At 52.1% G+C, this 17,802-nt stretch overlaps 9 protein-coding genes and 1 non-coding gene across 10 annotated transcripts; 6 read left to right on the top strand and 4 right to left on the bottom strand.

Annotated features, from left to right (window-relative positions):
* Positions 1-260: 260 nt before the first annotated feature.
* On the bottom strand, positions 261-895 carry J4E85_006588 (uncharacterized protein; the record flags this gene model as incomplete). Its single annotated transcript, XM_051470824.1, has 3 exons — positions 261-296; positions 349-766; positions 846-895. 3 exons carry the CDS (start codon positions 893-895, stop codon positions 261-263), a joined length of 504 nt encoding a protein of 167 aa, XP_051325034.1.
* Positions 896-1,677: 782 nt separating this feature from the next.
* J4E85_006587 (uncharacterized protein) lies at positions 1,678-2,244 on the top strand (the record flags this gene model as incomplete). The annotated part of the gene is made up of 3 exons (XM_051470823.1): positions 1,678-1,754; positions 1,801-2,117; positions 2,183-2,244. 3 exons carry the CDS (start codon positions 1,678-1,680, stop codon positions 2,242-2,244), a joined length of 456 nt encoding a protein of 151 aa, XP_051325033.1.
* A 90-nt stretch (positions 2,245-2,334) lies between these two features.
* On the bottom strand, positions 2,335-2,839 carry J4E85_006586 (uncharacterized protein; the record flags this gene model as incomplete). The annotated part of the gene is made up of 3 exons (XM_051470822.1): positions 2,335-2,381; positions 2,430-2,775; positions 2,825-2,839. The coding sequence occupies 3 exons, from the start codon at positions 2,837-2,839 to the stop codon at positions 2,335-2,337; spliced, it is 408 nt and encodes a 135-aa protein (XP_051325032.1).
* A 292-nt stretch (positions 2,840-3,131) lies between these two features.
* On the top strand, positions 3,132-4,250 carry J4E85_006585 (uncharacterized protein; the record flags this gene model as incomplete). The annotated part of the gene is made up of 3 exons (XM_051470821.1): positions 3,132-3,182; positions 3,234-3,306; positions 3,355-4,250. 3 exons carry the CDS (start codon positions 3,132-3,134, stop codon positions 4,248-4,250), a joined length of 1,020 nt encoding a protein of 339 aa, XP_051325031.1.
* Positions 4,251-6,119: 1,869 nt separating this feature from the next.
* On the top strand, positions 6,120-7,253 carry J4E85_006584 (uncharacterized protein; the record flags this gene model as incomplete). The annotated part of the gene is made up of 1 exon (XM_051470820.1): positions 6,120-7,253. One exon carries the CDS (start codon positions 6,120-6,122, stop codon positions 7,251-7,253), a length of 1,134 nt encoding a protein of 377 aa, XP_051325030.1.
* Positions 7,254-7,869: 616 nt separating this feature from the next.
* Positions 7,870-8,502, top strand: J4E85_006583 (uncharacterized protein; the record flags this gene model as incomplete). The annotated part of the gene is made up of 2 exons (XM_051470819.1): positions 7,870-7,959; positions 8,017-8,502. The coding sequence occupies 2 exons, from the start codon at positions 7,870-7,872 to the stop codon at positions 8,500-8,502; spliced, it is 576 nt and encodes a 191-aa protein (XP_051325029.1).
* A 660-nt stretch (positions 8,503-9,162) lies between these two features.
* J4E85_006582 (uncharacterized protein) lies at positions 9,163-10,599 on the top strand (the record flags this gene model as incomplete). The annotated part of the gene is made up of 3 exons (XM_051470818.1): positions 9,163-9,563; positions 9,613-10,153; positions 10,207-10,599. 3 exons carry the CDS (start codon positions 9,163-9,165, stop codon positions 10,597-10,599), a joined length of 1,335 nt encoding a protein of 444 aa, XP_051325028.1.
* Positions 10,600-12,435: 1,836 nt separating this feature from the next.
* On the bottom strand, positions 12,436-13,878 carry J4E85_006581 (uncharacterized protein; the record flags this gene model as incomplete). Its single annotated transcript, XM_051470817.1, has 2 exons — positions 12,436-13,326; positions 13,378-13,878. 2 exons carry the CDS (start codon positions 13,876-13,878, stop codon positions 12,436-12,438), a joined length of 1,392 nt encoding a protein of 463 aa, XP_051325027.1.
* Positions 13,879-15,560: 1,682 nt separating this feature from the next.
* J4E85_006580 lies at positions 15,561-15,665 on the bottom strand. Its single transcript has one exon. It is a non-coding gene; the product is annotated as a tRNA-Met (tRNA).
* A 478-nt stretch (positions 15,666-16,143) lies between these two features.
* ARG8 (acetylornithine aminotransferase) lies at positions 16,144-17,701 on the top strand (the record flags this gene model as incomplete). Its single annotated transcript, XM_051470816.1, has 3 exons — positions 16,144-16,284; positions 16,339-16,578; positions 16,628-17,701. 3 exons carry the CDS (start codon positions 16,144-16,146, stop codon positions 17,699-17,701), a joined length of 1,455 nt encoding a protein of 484 aa, XP_051325026.1.
* Positions 17,702-17,802: the final 101 nt, after the last annotated feature.

Raw genomic sequence — 17,802 nt, 5'->3', positions numbered from 1 at the left:
TTGCTGTACAAGCTGAGCATTCGACCAGCATTCAATACAAATACAAACTTCGAATCCATTCCATACTTGACGTACACCGCCAATCGCCCGAGCCTAAATGCACTACTACGCGGACAACTGACGCGGACGGAAAACCTCACGTTCAGGGCATTTCTCATACTGTCATTATTCTCATTTGGATGTTTCATCTACATATTGCTAGCCAGCCGCAGTGATGTTCGCCAAAATCTCTAGAGGTCAAGCTCACAGTTGATCAGGGCTTACAACTTGGCCAGGACAGCATCGGCACCGGAGACCTGTAGAATTAGCAACGAGCACCTCAACTTTCCAAAGCGATGCGAAACTTACCGAGACCTCACCAGGGCTCTTCTCGTTCTCGGCGTAGATGACCTTGCCGTGGTCGAAGACCATAGCCCAGCGACCGTTGCGGTCGCCCATACCAGCAGGCCAACCGTGTTCCTTGGAGAAGAAGGTCTTGGTGTCGCTAAGGAAAAGGACCTCGTCGCCCTTGACGCCGTTGACCTTGCCCCATGCGTTCATAACCCAGGCGTCGTTGCTCGCAATGGTAGCAATGACATCAACACCCTTATCCTTGAACTCCTTGGCCTTTGCGATGTAGGGAGGGAGATGGTAGGCCTGGCATCCTGGGGTGAAGGCACCGGGAACGGAGAAGAGGACGACCTTCTTGTCTGCCCACTCCTTGCTGGCATCGTATTCTTGGGGACGGCCACAGGCGGTGGGGTCAGCATCGGTGATGGGTGCCCATCTACAAGAGAGAAGATACAATGTTAGCGTTCATTCTAAGAACTCCGGTGGTGAGCGGAGCTCGATGCGAAGGTACTTACTCGAACTTGACGCCCTCGGGGAGCTTGTCGCCAACTTGTAGAGGAGCCATGATGATTAATTGGTTTATTGGTAGAAAATGTTGTGTAAATTGTAGATGCGTGTAAAGAAATTGAGTAGAGTGAGAGAAAGTGACCTGTTATGTCGGACGCCGATTAGTTATGCTAGCTGGAGGGGTACCCGCCCGGCTTCCCAAGCTTGAAGCTTCGAGATCATAGTGGGGCATATGCCGGCCGAGGCTTATGACGCCAGGTACCCAGCCAGCGCATTTCCAACGCTGCAGGGTTTCTTTGACAAATCTTTTTGGCCTATTAGAGCGGCAAGTGAGCGTGTACCTGAATGAGCAGCTAGAGAAGCGGTGCCGGAGGAATCATAGCAGAATCGCACAGAGTCGATGCGATGAGGTAGAGGAGCTTAGTCAAAAGGCCCATCTGCTACGAGCTTCCTGAATCCTAACAGCTGAATTATTGACGCGGATTTACTGTATGTCGGCTTTTCGTTGTTGTGGAACATTCAGGTGATCGTCATCTTTGCTTTTCAAGTTTCTCGAACCTTCTCAACAGCTGTTATCACACACACTAAGCCGTAGATCTAATCCCTCTCTTGAAGGTTATCAAAGGTAGTTTCAAACCCAGTCAGGTTTCACAACATCTGTCGCAGATAGGCTGAGCTTCATCTGATGAGTCTGCGTGTAAGCACATGCCGAAGTGCCGATACGAGGCATCCAACGGCATTTCTTGGATCATGATTCATGACGAGAACGTTCTGTATTTGAACGATCACATTAACCTTCTACACGATTAATCCCGTAATATCCGCTCTGGCAATTTGACCATGTCTCTCGCACCACCCTTTACTCAAGAAACCGCTCGCGCTAAGGTCAAGAAGGCTCAAGACCTCTGGAACGGCCAGTGCGTGGTGTCATGACTAGCTCTCATCGTTACTAAACTGTGCCAGAAACCCCAAGGTGATAGCACAAGCCTACACACCCGACAGTGTTTGGCGCAACCGATCTTCTTTCCTCGCCGGCACGGCAGACATTGAAGACTTCTTGACGAAGAAGTGGGAAAAAGAAAAGAGCTACCGGCTGCGCAAAGAACTCTTTGCCTTTTCAGATGACAAGATCGCGGTCCAGTTCTGGTATGAGTTCCAAGATGCCCACGATGGCATGAAATGGAAGCGATGCTATGGCCTTGAAGACTGGACGTTCGCAGAGGACGGGAAGATGCGTAAGCGGCAGATGAGCGGCAATGACATCGAGATCGATGAAGCCCGTGAGTATTTCCAGCCTCCGTTTATCTTTAGTTTATGATCGGTAGCATTGCTAAGGTCTATGTAGAGCGATGGTTCAAGGACGGCGTCGACGTGAACGCAGTCGAAATTAGCGAGTCTCATTGGTGATTGATGTTCTTGGTGTATTCAATCAAGACGGGTGGGTATCGAAACGCTTGCGAGGAGGGGAAAATTCATGCGATAAGTTCGTTATATGGCCTATGCTGGAGGAGTATCGTGGATAGCGACGAGAATGAATTTGGGATCTTGAGTTGTTAACAGAAGCCCCGCCATCGGATGCGTGAGGGACATACCTGGTACAATGACCAATTCATTCTTCCGTGTTCGCAGCCTAAGAAGTTTGACCTCGTCTTCCTTGTCCAGCTCGTCCACAAGGGTCCCCGCTGCCGTCAGGAACGCCCAGACCATGCTGGCGACATCCTCAGCGCTGTGTATCCCGCTTTCTTTCCTGCCGTTCGAGTAGTTGTCCGACGCAGCTTCCCCGGAGGCTGGCAGAGTACTATTTGGGTTCGCCGAAGAGCTGTTTGATATGAGACCAGAAGTGCGTATTATTGTGCCGTTCTCGCGCGACAGTATGAGGGTGCTCTGAACGCCGGGCTTTTGACTCAGTCGCGTGAGTAGCGAAAGTGTTTCGTCTGGCTGCGCGCATGTTAGTAAGCAGTATTTGAAAGCGCGATAAGGTACATACAGCGTTCTGGGCCATGGTTTGTGATGTGTGCCAGAAGAATAAGTGATGCAGGCGCGGTTCACAGCGCGCTGATGACATCGGCGTACACGACCGCGGCTGGACCCTGCCAAGAGTCGACCAACTCAGGCCTCTTCGGTGTTAGCGGCATCTGTGGATCCTCAATTTTCCGTTCATCAGCAGAGAACGCGTCGTTCGCTCATTGACGCGCATAATTTCGTTCGCTCTCTCGACATTGCGCGCAATAGTAAAGCCTTACGAAATCACGACTCTGCTAAGCGAACCGCCAAAACTAATCTAGTCCGTCGCCATGACCAACAGCTCGAAGAAGAAGAAGGAGAATAAGAAGAAGGACTTTCAAGTAAAAACGACCAAAATCGCATATCCCGAGCCGCAATACTAACGGAGCCAGAAAGCAAAACTGAAGGTCGGAAAGGCGAGGCCCAAGGCAGCAAACAGCACAGATACGAGCTTCCGTGCGAAATGTAAGGTCTACCTTATCATATCTCTCTCTCTTAACTAACGTATCACAGCGATATCTCTCAAGCAACAAGCACTCTCCACTAGTGCCCCATCTTTAGAAGCACAATGCGCACATTATCTGGGCTTGCTTAATCACAAAGCAGACACACAGCGAAGAGAATCCTTAGCCTTCTTGACATCAGCCATCGCAAACAACCCGCCTACGGTGCCATTGCCGCAGCCTTCGTCTGTCATCATTCCTGTGGCACAAAAGCTCATTCTGGATGGATCCAACAGCGTTCGTCAACAGCTACTGAAGCTACTGCAAAGCTTGCCGCCACTCGACATCGCTAGCCACGCCGACCAGCTGTTACTCCACACAAGAGCTGCCATGACGCATTTAGCAACAGAAATTCGTTTGTTCGGCCTTGACGTGTTGGAATGGTTGCTTGCCGTTGCAGGCGATGAGGTCGTCAGCTGTGCTGGAGGTTGGGTGAAGATGCTCAAATGCTTCCTCAGTTTACTCGGTTGGCAGAGCGAAGCGTCAAGCAAATGGTCAACTGCCAAATCGTACGGAAAAGCTGATACGAAGATGCAAGTCAAGCAAATGAACGCCTTGACTTCCTTCCTCCGCGCAGGACTCTCCCACAGGCAGACAATAGTATCCGTCGACATCAGCGACAGCAATTTCCCACTTTGGCATACTCAACATCATATTCTTTCCGAGCGATCAAATGTTTATGCACATCTCAACTTGTTTGGCGCTGCAAGAGACGAGGAAGCAGAGATGTACGAAGACCGCGAAGATCGACAACGCTTATTCCGAGACCGAGCCGAGGCTGCAATCGTCGCAGGATTGGAGCAAGCTACCAAAGGTGGTGGAGAGTTGGGCAGAGCGGGTGCGCAACTTCGCAAAGCCGTGAAAGAAGGCATGGCGGACTTCTACCGGGAGGATCCAATAGCCTGAGAGTGCAATCTTCCAATTTACCCACTGCAAGGAATGGCGTGCCACGGAACCCTTCTAGAGACACGTGGGAGGACGGTCTCAAGTACTTCGTACTACCGGATAGCCGAAGGAGATCAACGGGAGTACCTCCAGAAGTGACACCGGATAATGTCTGGTGCTATCTTACAACAACGCCACCTACACCCCGGTCTCAGCACACGGAACCAGTCGCGAAAGTGGCGACGTCACCACCATCCCATGACAATCCGCGCAACACAAACATGAGCCTCAGGCTCACGAGTAGTCTGACGGAGACCGAAGCTAGCGCCATGACTCGAGGCGTGACCGGTCAATACATGTACTGTCAGCCTTGCGCATCAACATCTTCCTCGCCACCGGAACAGACACGAGAAGTCGTTTAGGCATTTCTGGTCGCCCTTTTCGCCCAGCGTTGTACCCCTCACTTTGCGTCACCACTTGAAGAACCCTTCACATCCAACGTCGTCATATTCACGGCTGGGAATGATCGAGAGAATCATACATGCCCAACATAGGGTGTAATCGAGCGAATTCGGGTACGGCAGTATAGAACGACAGGAGCGTTTAGAGTCGGAGTTTGTAGAGAGCCAGGTTACAATCGCGAAACGTAAACATCCAGTCAACTCAGAATTTTATCGAGAATATCGCCTAGCTTCAGGCTTGTCACACACAATGAACACAACGGCAGCATCGCCTGGATTGCAGGAAGACGAACCGGCGCTGACTGATGAGAAAGCCGATGTCGACGCGGGTCTAGTCCCTCCCACAGACTGGATTGGAATACCTCCTTTGCATCACCAAACGGAGTTATGGATTCCCGATACAGCCGAGGAGCTTGCCCGCCAAACAGCTTCTTCGGCGGTGCATTTCCCAGAAACCCGGCAACGGCATCGTGGCACGGCTTCACCTCGTAGGGCCGATGTATCGTGGGAGGATATGCCTTCTCATCTTGTCCCATTTGTTCCTTATATAGATAAGAAGAAGGAAAAGACGACCATCGGTATACCAGCTCCTGATGAAGGGACTATGGATGTCAACATCATCCGAACGTGGATAGATCGATGCCGACAACTACACGGAGAACAATGTCATGGTAGCAGGACCTCACAGATGCATTCGCCTTTCCCGTCCTATTTGATCGACGTCGAGCTTGGATGTCTAGTAGTTGCACCTAAGCACCCACGTTACGTCGCTTTGAGTTATGTTTGGGGTGGGGCGGAGACTTCAGCTTGCGCTACGATGGCGAACCTGGCAGCACTTCAAAAGCACAACGGACTGTACAGCGGGGTTATATCATTGCCCAATCTTCTTCGAGACGCCATTAGTTTGGTGAAGGATTTGGGTCTTACCTATTTATGGGTGGATCGAATTGCCATTGTCCAAGACGACGAAGCCACCAAACACCACCAGCTGAGTGCCATGGGAGAGATATACGCCGGATCACTTTTTACTTTAGTCGCAGCTCAAAACGAGGAAGCAGCTGCGAGTCTTTATGGACATCGGAAAATGACCCTTACTCCAAGTGGGACTACAATAACACAAGGACTCAGGAAACCGGACGGAAAGCCACTGAGTGGTGCGCAGTACATGACAAAACAAGCAATGTCGCTGATGGAAACGAAATGGTATTCGCGAGGTTGGACTTTCCAGGAATACATATTTTCTACACGAAGGGTCATCTTCCAAAACAATACAGTCAATTGGGAGTGTCTCTGTGCTTCTTGGCATGAATGCCAGGATTCTAAATCATCATCGCTACTCTCTACTGGAACCCCCAACCCAACCTCGAACCCTACAGCAATCCAATTGGACGCGCCTGTTGCTGGACTGAACAGTTCACCTTGGCCAGACATGATTCGTTATACGCGTCTCATGACCTTGTTCAATGAACGAGATCTGACTTTCCCAGAAGATGTTCTTGACGCTTTCGTGAGTTGTCTCGCACATCTGAGCAGCATATTCCCAGGCGGTTTCATATCCGGTTTGCCGACGATGTGCTTCGACGCCGCGCTATTGTGGCAGCCATGGGCATATCTGAAGAGACGGAAGCCCCGTCGACTGCCTGCTGACGACATCGTTCTACCTTCATGGTCTTGGGCAGGATGGGAAGGCATCATCAACTCTGAAAGCTGGAGAAGTGCTGCCAACTACCAGATTGAGTACTTGCCTGAATCAGAGATACCCCAATTTACTTCCTGGAGAACCTTCAGCACGGTGGACTGGACGTACTCTAAGACGTTAACATCGGAGCGGTACCCAATCAACATCCCTTCGCAGTTCAGGAGGCCGGCTTTCACCAAGCTTGGGGATGATCTTCCTCCAGGATGGTCCATGTCTGCGAATCTGGGAGAAGATGTTCATGCAGTCCGACACTCATGCGACCCATCCGCATCCTTTCGCTATCCGATTCCGATCCTCGGCCAAACAGGACGCCGGCAACCTGTGATCAATGCTCGCTACCTGCACTGTATCACGAGACACGCCTTCCTCGCGCTAGGCAAGGAGTTCCTCAACACAACATCGGGCTGTCCTTCCGTGCAGCTCCTCACCAAATCCGGCCGATGGGCTGGGTGTCTCCGACTCAACTTCATACCTTCTCATGCGCGCGACGAAACATCAACACCGTCTACCCCGACTCTGAAACATCGCTCTCGGGATACGTCTAAAGCTCTTCCCAGCTTTGCTTTCACCACCCCTTCGCCGTCTGAAGTCGCGGATGCGCTCTTCGACCCTGATCGAATTGAAAACGAGTTGTGTGAGCTTATCGAGATATCTGCTGGCTCGGTGGAGAATTGGGAAATCGATGCGCGAAGCTTCGATGAATGGTATCAAGATGGCGCCTGGGTTAAAGGACTGTACGAGTTCGTCAATGTACTCTGGGTAACGCGGGTGGAAGGAGTCGCATATCGCAAAGCGCTTGGGAGGATTCAGAAGGATGTGTGGGAGAACGAGGCGAAGGATGAGATAGAAGTCACGCTCGGATGAGCGGGTCCAGCATAAAAGTGCTGCGCGGTCAGTCTCATGAACGGGCCGGGCAGGAGTTTCTGTGTTTGTCGAGCGGCTTTCGGTTAAGTTCCTCGCGCTATCAGTCTATTGAAGCGCGCACGTGCAAAAGCATGTTCAGACTAGAGGTGCCAATAGCCCTGGAGGCAGGAGCACCTGCACTTGTAGTTGGCAGCGCAAATTGATAAACACTGTCGCGCAATAACGGGAAGCCATGAGATGGTTCGCTACTTCTCATTCCGGCCTCGCATATTCTTCGTGTACAATCTAGCAGACTGAGATATAGGCACACGGGTCAGCGGCAGAGTGAAAGATACAAGCTCAAAGGTACTATGGATGGGCGGTCCTGATCGCGGTGTTGAGCTGCACTTTTGATTACGTCACAGCACTAAACATGTCGGCGCGGGACGCGCTCGCCCAGGCCGAAACATTGCTGATACTGCCGACAAACACTGGTGTGCTGGCCACATTGATACACATAACCCTCCATATCTCTCGCCTTCTCTTCTGCCTTGATCACATCTGCGATACATCTTCCCACCCTCTTGCCATTGCTTAATCGCTGGTGTGGACATTCGTAACCAATCGCAACGCGACCATGTCGATAGTATCGCAGACCCTGCAGGGTGCAGTGCTGAGCATAACTTCAAACGTGCTTGCGCAAGCCATATCATCCTACAAAGACAGCGTACGTGCTGTTGCGCAATCGTCCATGTCCTGGCGCATGTAGCTGACACGTGTCCAGACGCCCTTCACCCTCAACTATGCCACCGTCTTCAAGTTCGCGCTCTTCAGCGTCCTCAGCACCCCACCCAACATAGTCTGGCAAGGCTACCTCGAAGACCAATTCCCTACCAACGTGCCCTCCGCCGCCCCACCATCCGAGAAGCCAGGCTCGAAGCCCGACCCCACCAAGACGTCGCTCAGCAAGACAAACGTCCTTATCAAGTTCCTGCTTGACCAGACCATCGGCGCCGTCGTCAACACGCTCATGTTCCTGAGTTACATGGCCTACGTCAATGCGCAGGGCAAGCCGGGCGTCAACGCCATGGACGTGGTCACGAGCGACTGCGCGAATAAGCTGTGGCCGATGATGAAGGACGGATACAAATTCTGGCCCGCGATAAGCCTTATCAGCTTCCTGTGGGTGCCAGTAGACAAGAGGATCGTCTTCGGCTGCTCTGTGGGCGTCGTGTGGGGCATATACTTGAGTCTGGCCGTGGGCGCATAGATACGAGTGCGATGTGAGCGCGCGTTGTGGAGATGGATGTCTTAAGCGATGTATACCCACCCAGCGTGAATGCGTTCCTGGGGCGCCGAGTGCGCGAATAAGCTGGAATCGCGAAAAGGTTCGGTTCTGCTGGTCTGTACCACTCAACGCGAACACCTATCCTATACCTTAAAGGCATCCCGTGCTACCTTTTCGTATCGTTCACGTGAAACAGTGGGCATTTCTGAAGTATCCTTTCGGTGGTAGGTACAACTACGCGCGACCGAGCTTCATCTTCTTGAGCGGTTCTTCCAATCGGTACACCCTGAACTACCAACTCTCTCCACAGTACTCGCACTAGGCTGACAACCACCATATTTACCTTACGGCACCGAAGAGGCTTTTTCGCCTTCGCGGTGGAGCTTTACAAAAATGATACTCCAGTACCAAGGGACTTGGTCTTTCCATTGCACAATCAGAATTGACCGTCCGCCAACGTCTAGTAAGGCGTACGCCATCTGAACATGTGCTCCACACAACCACTTCAACAGCAATTACTGGTCACAGCATTTCGATGTGTGCGCATTTGGAAATTTTCATACTAACCGAGATCAAATCAACGTACAAGAAAAGATCTCCTGCTGTATAACCATCTCTCAAACACCTCACCATCCGCACATCATGGAGCATCCCTCAGAGCTCTCTGAGAAAATTACTGACGCCCCCGAGGGGGGGCCTTCAACGCAAACACCGAAGTCCAAGGGTAAGCAAAGCTCCAATGGCAAGGAGTCCGTCGCCAGTGGCTTCAAGTACGGACCCGTGCCAGGTCAGTACTTCCGTTCACGACGCGTGAAGCCCGAGGATGTCGGGATGCCGTGGCTCGACAAGCCGCACCCAAGGCAAAAATGGGGAACGATTCTTCCCCTCGTCGGCTTTGGTCTGGGCCTGATGGTTACGGCCATTATGATCTGGGACGGTTTCCGGGTCATCGGCAAGCACAAGTACTGCCAAATCTTCCACGACGATTTCAAGTCACTGAACGAGACCGTCTGGACTAAGGAAGTCGAGTTGGGCGGCTACGGGTAAGTCACTTCCGACCATTGGCATGCATTGACTAACTCGGATATACAGCAACGGCCAGTTTGAGATGACTACTGGCACGGATGAGAACGTCTTCGTCAAGAACGGTGAACTTATCATCAAGCCGACTCTCCAAGAGGAGCAGTTCCTTGGAAGCAACTACACCCTTGACCTACGTGGCCATGGATGCACTGGTTCCAGCTGGAGTGACTGTGTTGCCACCACCAACACGACCAACGGCACCATCATCAACCCCATCAAGTCTGGTCGCATCAACACCAGGCGCGGCGCCTCAATCAAGTACGGCCGTATCGAGGTCGTCGCCAAGCTGCCATCTGGTGATTGGCTGTGGCCCGCTATCTGGATGTTGCCCAAGGACAACGCATATGGCCCTTGGCCTCGCTCTGGTGAGATCGATATCGCCGAATCTCGCGGCAACGATCCCAGTTACGCTCAGGGTGGCAGGAACGTTGTCTCGAGCACGTTGCACTTTGGTCCCGATTCCAACCATAACGGCTGGTGGCGCAACAACGTCAAGCGCGAGGCGCTACACACTACATACGCCGCGGGTTACAACACTTTCGGTATTGAGGTAAGTCTCATATGTCTCTGTCGTCTTTTCGTCAGTACTAACCAAACTTCCAGTGGAGTGAGAAGTACATCTTCACCTACATCAACACGCGCCTGCTCCAGGTCATGTACACACACTTCGACCAGCCCTTCTTCAAGTACGGAAACTTCCCCCAGGCCGATGCCAACGGCACCCGTCTCGACAACCCCTGGAAGCACGCCGAGAGCAACGCCGCTCCCTTCGACCAGGAGTTCTACCTCGTCATGAACCTGGCTGTCGGTTCCACCAACGGATGGTTCGAGGATGGCAAGAGCGGTAAGCCATGGATTGACAAGAGTCACCGCGCCAAGCTCGACTTCTGGGAGGCCAAGAACCAGTGGTTGCCTACGTGGAAGGACGGCGGACAGATGAAGGTTAAGAGTGTTACCATGTGGCAGCAAGGCGGACACAACGGGTGCAAGGCTTAATGGAATTTAACGCTTTTGGGGGAAGGGGATGACTGGATTAGTGGACTTGACTCGTTGTCGGAAGTACTGCGCAGGTACAAGTCCGTATGGAGGACCTCGCTGATTGTAATCGTACTATCTAATGCAACGACTTTGTCTCAAGGGATCCATGCTATCGTGATTTCGTTCCTTGTACGCACTTTGACGAATACGGCTTCATCGCAAGCCATGTTCAACGGTGGCTCAACTGCTATCCTTAACAGGCAGTCGACGAACTCTATTAATATAGATATATGCGAAAATCGTCGTGAGGTCTCACGTACTCTTTGACGGAACAATAGGCACGCAAGTCATGTACGCCCGTAAAGATGGAAGCTAGTGTTCAGTTGGGAAGGTGGGATGGCCCCCGGCTTACCATTTCGGGCTATCACGACCAGGCACCCACTTTTCCACTTCTAACATCTACACGCCTATCTTGAGTGCAACGTCCGATGTTCGCAGCGCGCATACTTGTGACTAAGCCCGGTATCATCCGAACTATACGCGTTACTTCTCTCAGTCGCGCTGCTTGAACGATTCATCACCAAAAGCGCTCTTATTCCATCGGTCCAACCAGCATCTCGTACACATCGCAACCATGCCGTACTCTCCCAAAGTAGGCGATTCGCTAGACTCGCTAGATACGCCATCAATGATCGTGGATTTAGATCTCATGGAATCCAACCTGGATAAACTCATGAAACAACTCCTCCCCACTGGCGTCAACATCCGCCCACATCTCAAGACGACGAAATCCGCTATCCTTGCGAAGAAAATGGTCAAAGCGGGCGCAAAAGGAGGATGCGTAGCGAAACTCTCCGAAGCAGAAGTCATGTGCGAGAAAGGCTTCACAGACCTCCTAATAACCTGCGAGATAATCGGCGCAGCAAAGGTGGCGCGATTAGTGGAGCTAGTCAAGAAGTACAAAGACGTGCGGATAGTCGTCGACAGCATAGAAGGCGCAAGCGCAGTCGAGCAAGCCCTATCAAAAAACGGCTTCGAAGGCACCGTCATGACGCTCATCGATCTCGATGTGGGATTACACCGCACGGGTGTGCAACCGGGTCAGCCAGCCTCGGACCTAGCACGTTTCGTCGCCGGCTCAAAGCACCTCAAACTCATCGGCGTACAAGGGTACGAGGGACATTTGCAACACATCCACGGTCTTGAAGAGCGCAAGAGCCAGTGTCTGGAGAGCATGAAGATTCTTACCTCTACAGCCGAAGCGCTGAGAAAAGAAGGTTACGCAATCGATGTCGTGACGACTGGTGGGACGGGCACAGCGGAGTTTTGTGTCACGGTCCCTGGAATCACAGAAGTACAGCCTGGCTCTTTTCTCTTCATGGATACGGATTATCGCAATGCTGTTGGTTCGACGAACTATGCGCAGAGTTTGACTATCTTATCGACGGTTCTCAGCAAGCAGGGCCCGAACATCATTACCATTGACGCGGGTCTCAAGTCGTTGACGACGGATTCTGGATTGGCGGAGTGCAAGACGCCGGGGTATACGTATGGTGTTCTGGGAGATGAGCATGGTAGTCTCGCTTGGGAGGAAGGCAAGGGTAAAGAGTTGAAGATTGGCGATAGAGTCGAGATGGTGCCTAGTCATATCGACCCAACGGTAAACTTACACAATGTGTACTATGCGTATCGGAAGGGCATCATCGAAGAGATTTGGCCTGTAGACAGTAGAGGGTGTGTGCAATAGCGTTTGGGATGCTACAAAATCAAATTGGTAATCGCGACTAACAGACCATGTACACCTTCTTCACACAAGCCCAAACTCTTATAGCCCCTACTTTACATATGTCCATCTCAAATAAGATCCAGTAGATTCGCTTGTAGATCCTTCACTGGAACATCGGCAAGGGGATCTTTGCCGGTAAACGACGCAGCCGCTCGGTCTGCTCTACTCATCTTCGTGATGTCGTAGTGTTCACCGCCCATCTTGGGATGACGCTTGTCTTTGTACGCGTTAAACTTGTCGTTCCAGTGCCATGGATCTTTATCTGCTTTTTTCGCATTGCTTGTGTTCTCGACATTGTCCAGACCCCTCTTCCTCTTGCCGTTGCCTGTTGGCGGCGGAGAGACATGCTTCTCACCTGTGGCCTTCGGGTTTGCATTCTCTTTATCGGCGTCGTCGTCTTCTGGTATTGTGACTGGGTTTTCCACAGAGCTTCCAGCGGAGTCTTTAGCCGCCCTTTCAGCCTCGAGCTTCTCAGAAAACGTTGTCCCAGTCATGATCTTCTCGACCTCTCCATTGGTGTGCGCGAAGTCATCATCGACGTCACCAACCTTTGCCAGTTTATCGAGGCGGAGTTTCGTCGCAAAGATCCCCTTCTCGGGCTCGAGGTTGCCCTTCTCGAAGTAATTGACGGCTTCCTTGCGCCACGAAACGCATTGCCCTTCGATGCCAAAAGCAGGGAGATCGTGCGATAGCTCTAGGTAGTACGCAATGACGATTGCCAAGTCAAGGAAGCGGGAATCTGGCTTGAGCTCGCCTGCTGCTTCGATGGCCGCAAGCACGGTGAGTAGTGCGCAGCCCATCAAGCCGATCATTTCGCAGGTTGTGTCGCCGTCTTCGTTGTTGATGAGCGCGGTGATGTGCTCGTTTTCGTTCAGCCACAGTCCCACTGCGCTGATGACGGACCACATCTTCTCGATCCGGTCCTTTTTAGCATGAAAGCCTTGATTGAACTCGACCATCTTTGCGCTGTTAGCTCCCAGCTATCATGCGCAGCTAACCATTGCACTTACCATGTTCTCCATGATTTCTTGCATTCCCCATCCTTGCCAGTCTGTATACAAATTCATCTCAAAGGCATCTGGGTCGCAGTACTTCGCCTTCCTTCCCAGTAGATCCGCCTTGAGCCAGGCATCCCACAACATGACCCATTTGTGCTCCGGATGTTTGCTCGCCGGTGCTTTAAAGAGGCCATTCTTTCTAAATTTATCGTCGATGGGCTTGTAGAGCTTTTTGAAGATCTCGGATTTAGATGAGATGAAGGCGTCCGGGTCCAACGTCCAGTTAAGATAATTCCTGCCTTCAATGTCGAAGAAAGGATGCGGTATACAGATGTAGTCGTACGGTGCTGGATCGGCGGACTTAGCCGTGCTGCTGTTCTGCTTGTTTTTCTTCTGCTTGTCGTTCTTGTTGGTGCGCACCGACTCAAAGGCGGAATCCGAGCTCTCGCTGCCCGAATCTTCCAGGAAGACGCCGGAATCGCGCGCGGTCTTCTGTTTCTTCGCTGGAGGCATTTTCACGTGGAATATGGGACGGGACAGGTGCTCAATGATATGTATTTGATGGGAATAGATAGTTAATCGATGATCTTGATGGATTGGAGGTGTGTGTTGATGAGGTTCATCCGGGTGTTCGTGGGATCATGACATCAAGGGGCTTCGTCATCGCTCCGAGACCCCTGAACAACGCGAAACTCTCACGATCGCACGTGGATGGCGTTTTGTGGTATTGCGACGCGTTTGGCGACGCAATATTCTCCGTATCTTGGAGATTCTGATGAACTCCATGAAGCTCGCCGCCTTATGTGACATTGCAGTGTCCACTTGGGAGGAAAGATGGTAGAAGTGATGGCAGAGGGTATACATGCAGCGGGGTGCGTCGGACGGACGCGTCGAGGGAAGCTTGTGCCCCAACCAGCTAGCGCAACACCACAACCGCGACCATCCATGGATATCGGCTCGCACTATGTACTTTCCAACGAACCAGCACGTCCTCTCTCCCTACAACTACATCACATCTCCAAAGAGTATTGCCGAGAGCGTCATCTCATACAAGGAGGAAACCAAGCACCCAGGAGCCTACGTCTTCGTCAGATCTTCCAATTTGCTTCTTATATCATGCTGTAGTCTGCAGACCTGTCTAGTCCTTTGTTTCCAACAAACGCTGCTGCATCTGGGACGTGAGTTTGGGCTGTTGCTGAAGAAGCGCCTGATGTCCTTTTACGAGCAAGTCGCGAATGCCCTCCTCTCGTGCATCGGCGAAAGTCTCAATGATCCGATCCCAGAGGCCGCACGGTCACTTACAGCTCAAGCATTCAAAACGCGCGTAGGGTACCGACTGTTCGTGACCTCATACAATGATCACGGACGTCGACGATATCGAAACAGACCTTGGTGTTGGTTGCCCAAGTCGTTGGATACCAATGGCTACGATATAGTCCTTGTTGTGATCGAGTAGCAGATGCAATGCTTGCTCGGTCGGCCGCTCGTCGCGTGATACGACGGCCTATGGAACCGAGATGTATACCGGCTTTTACATACTTGCAGGTCGGAGCGACTCTTCCTAAGAGTCCCAGACGCCAGCACGTCTGGAAATCTCTGTATGCGTGAAGTATGCGCATGGGAGACGGAACGGCGCAGGTTGTGTATGGAAGTAGTGACTAGGACTTCATCGTGGCGTATTCTGCCTTTACTCTGCAGCCTACAAGAGCGCAGAAGCAAGGAACTGAGAACTTCAAACAGCGATGTAGACTTCCAGGTCCTCTGTTGTTACACTGGTCGTTCTTATAGCGTTTTGTTGTAGTAGGTACGCACGATGCTTAAGCTGCGTGAGACGTGCCACGGATGAACTACGTGGAAGAGAAGGCAGATGTTCGGATGAGAGACTACGGCTTTTTCATGCCAACCGCTTAGTGCCCAGTGGCCTGGGTTCTTTCACAACACCAACTGTTTCTTTCGTTCGCGATAATGCCTTATAATTGTGTAGGCCCTGCTATAACCAGCTAGTAGATTAGAACTATGTATGTTACTGCCAGCTTAATTGTTCTGCCACATACCGGCCTGCACATGAAGCCAAGAAGCATTGAACTGTCAACCAAAAAATATGTCAGTTAATTTCGATCTCCAAAAACATAAGCATACGTAGCGAGCCTACGACATTGGTAACAGCAAACAGCCAGGCTGCTGGCAAAAAAAACTGCCCCCTGGCAGGATCGAACTGCCGACCTCGGGATATCTGCTCCATCGAACAGTCATATGTGTAGATATGAGACCCACGTGATAACCAACTACACCAAGGAGGCTTTTTTTGGCAAACCTCAATCTCAGAATGAGTCGGGTGCCTGCACTAAGCGATGATTTGATGGCAGAATTCCGAATTAGGCTGAAGATATTTCATCGCTCACCGGTCGCTCCTGCCGCCGCTGCGCTCGCTCCTTCCTCTGTTGACCCAAACATCCCTGTCATGTCACCCTTCACCAACCCAAACATCCCTACCACCCCACCCTTCCCATCCTATTCTACCAAAAAAAGCTGGGCACACGTTTGAGTACATAACCCAGAAGCCTACATTGCCTTAAAATCTAGCGAAAAGGTTGTTCTCATCTTGATGTAGTCTGCAGAGCACCTGTTGAGTTGCACCTTGTACGAGGCACTCCGACTCTCCGACCTCGGCCTATCTTATCATGCACGCTAAAATTTTGGGCAGTTGCGTCACGCCCAACAGTCACGATTGATGCAGTGAGGCACTGGAGTTTGTTTTCCTGACTTTTGCAATTGACAATGGCTTCACGAATGGCTTCGCAGCGCGTATGCGCTACATTGCGCGCATCTCGCATCAACTACGTCCCCGCGCGGTTCGCTTCCGCAGCCTCTGCGGTTAGGGGGTCCAGTCTACCACAGGACGTGAAGGACGCCATAGCCGTGAGTACCAACCTACACACGCTCTGCAACGCCCTCCATAATGACACTCTATAGCGCGACTCCACACTACCTACACCCGACCCGCCCTCATCCTCCAAGACAGCCGGCCTCGTCAACCAGCAATTACCGTACATGGTCCCGACCTATGTCCGCCCACCACCGATGTTCGAGAAGGGAGAGGGGTGCTGGATGTGGGATATCGAGAACAGGAAGTACCTTGACTTCACAGCTGGTATTGCCGTCAATGCGCTGGGGCACTGCGACCCCGGCGTAGCGCAGGTTATTGGAGAACAGGTACGTCCGTCACCACTACATCGATTGCGGCTTGCTGACATCCTCCCAGGCCAGGCAGCTCATGCACACCTCGAACCTCTACCACAACCCGCACACAGGCTTGCTATCGAAACAGCTGATTCAGCTCACGCACGCGACCGGAGGCTTCGCCAGCGCCACTCGTACATTCATATGCAACAGTGGTTCCGAGGCCAACGAGGCCGCCATCAAGTTCGCGCGCAAGGTCGGAAAGTCAATGTCACCGGACAAGGAGAAGCACGAATTCGTTTCGTTCCACAACTCATTCCACGGCCGGACCATGGGCAGTTTGAGCGCGACACCGAACCCGAAATACCAGACACCGTTCTCACCGATGGTGCCCGGTTTCAAATATGGCACTTTCAACGACGTGGAAGCGATCAACGACCTGGTCACCGACGCGACATGCGGTGTCATCGTGGAGCCGATCCAGGGAGAGGGCGGCGTGAACGTTGCCACACCCGAGTTCCTTCTCGCGCTCCGAAAGAGGTGCACGGAAGTCGGTGCCGTCTTGATCTTCGACGAGATACAATGTGGTCTAGGCCGGACAGGTACCTTCTGGGCACACGGCGGCTACCCCAAGGAATGCCATCCCGACATTGTAACCACAGCCAAGGCGCTCGGCAACGGATTCCCCATTGGCGCGACTATCGTCAACGACTTCGTCTGTGACAACATCAAGACTGGTGACCACGGCACCACCTTTGGCGGCAACCCCCTTGGATCCCGCGTCGCTTCATACATTTTGTCTCGTCTCTCATCACCAGAGATTCTCGACTCGATACCCGCCAAGGAGCAGGCATTCCGCAAGCACTTTGACGCTCTCCGACAGCGCTTCTCCAGCCAGATCAAGGAGGTCAGAGGCAAGGGACTGATCTTGGGTCTTCAGCTTGATGTCGATCCTACGCCTATCGTTACTGCTGCTCGTGAGAGGGGTCTGTTGATCATCACTTGCGGTACAAACACGCTCAGATTCGTTCCTCCACTCGTGATCACCGAAGCGGAGATTGAGGAGGGCATGCAGATCTTGGGACAGGCGATGGAGAGCGTATGGGTCAAGCATGAGGATGTTGAGGGCACAGACGGTCAGCAGGAAATGCGGTAATGCATATCCTGATTAGCATGGCGTTCATCGGCGTTGGAGACGGGTAGCATTGTACATATTTCACCAAAAGTCAAGGCATTAGAAGGACGATCGCAAGTTGT

Source organism: Alternaria conjuncta, assembly GCF_024043145.1.
Source record: "Alternaria conjuncta strain BMP 0040 chromosome Unknown scaffold_9, whole genome shotgun sequence".
In the NCBI taxonomy this organism is placed as follows: Eukaryota; Fungi; Ascomycota; class Dothideomycetes; order Pleosporales; family Pleosporaceae; genus Alternaria; species Alternaria conjuncta.
Note: the sequence above shows the minus strand (reverse complement) of the source record. Positions and strands in the feature narration are given on the sequence as shown.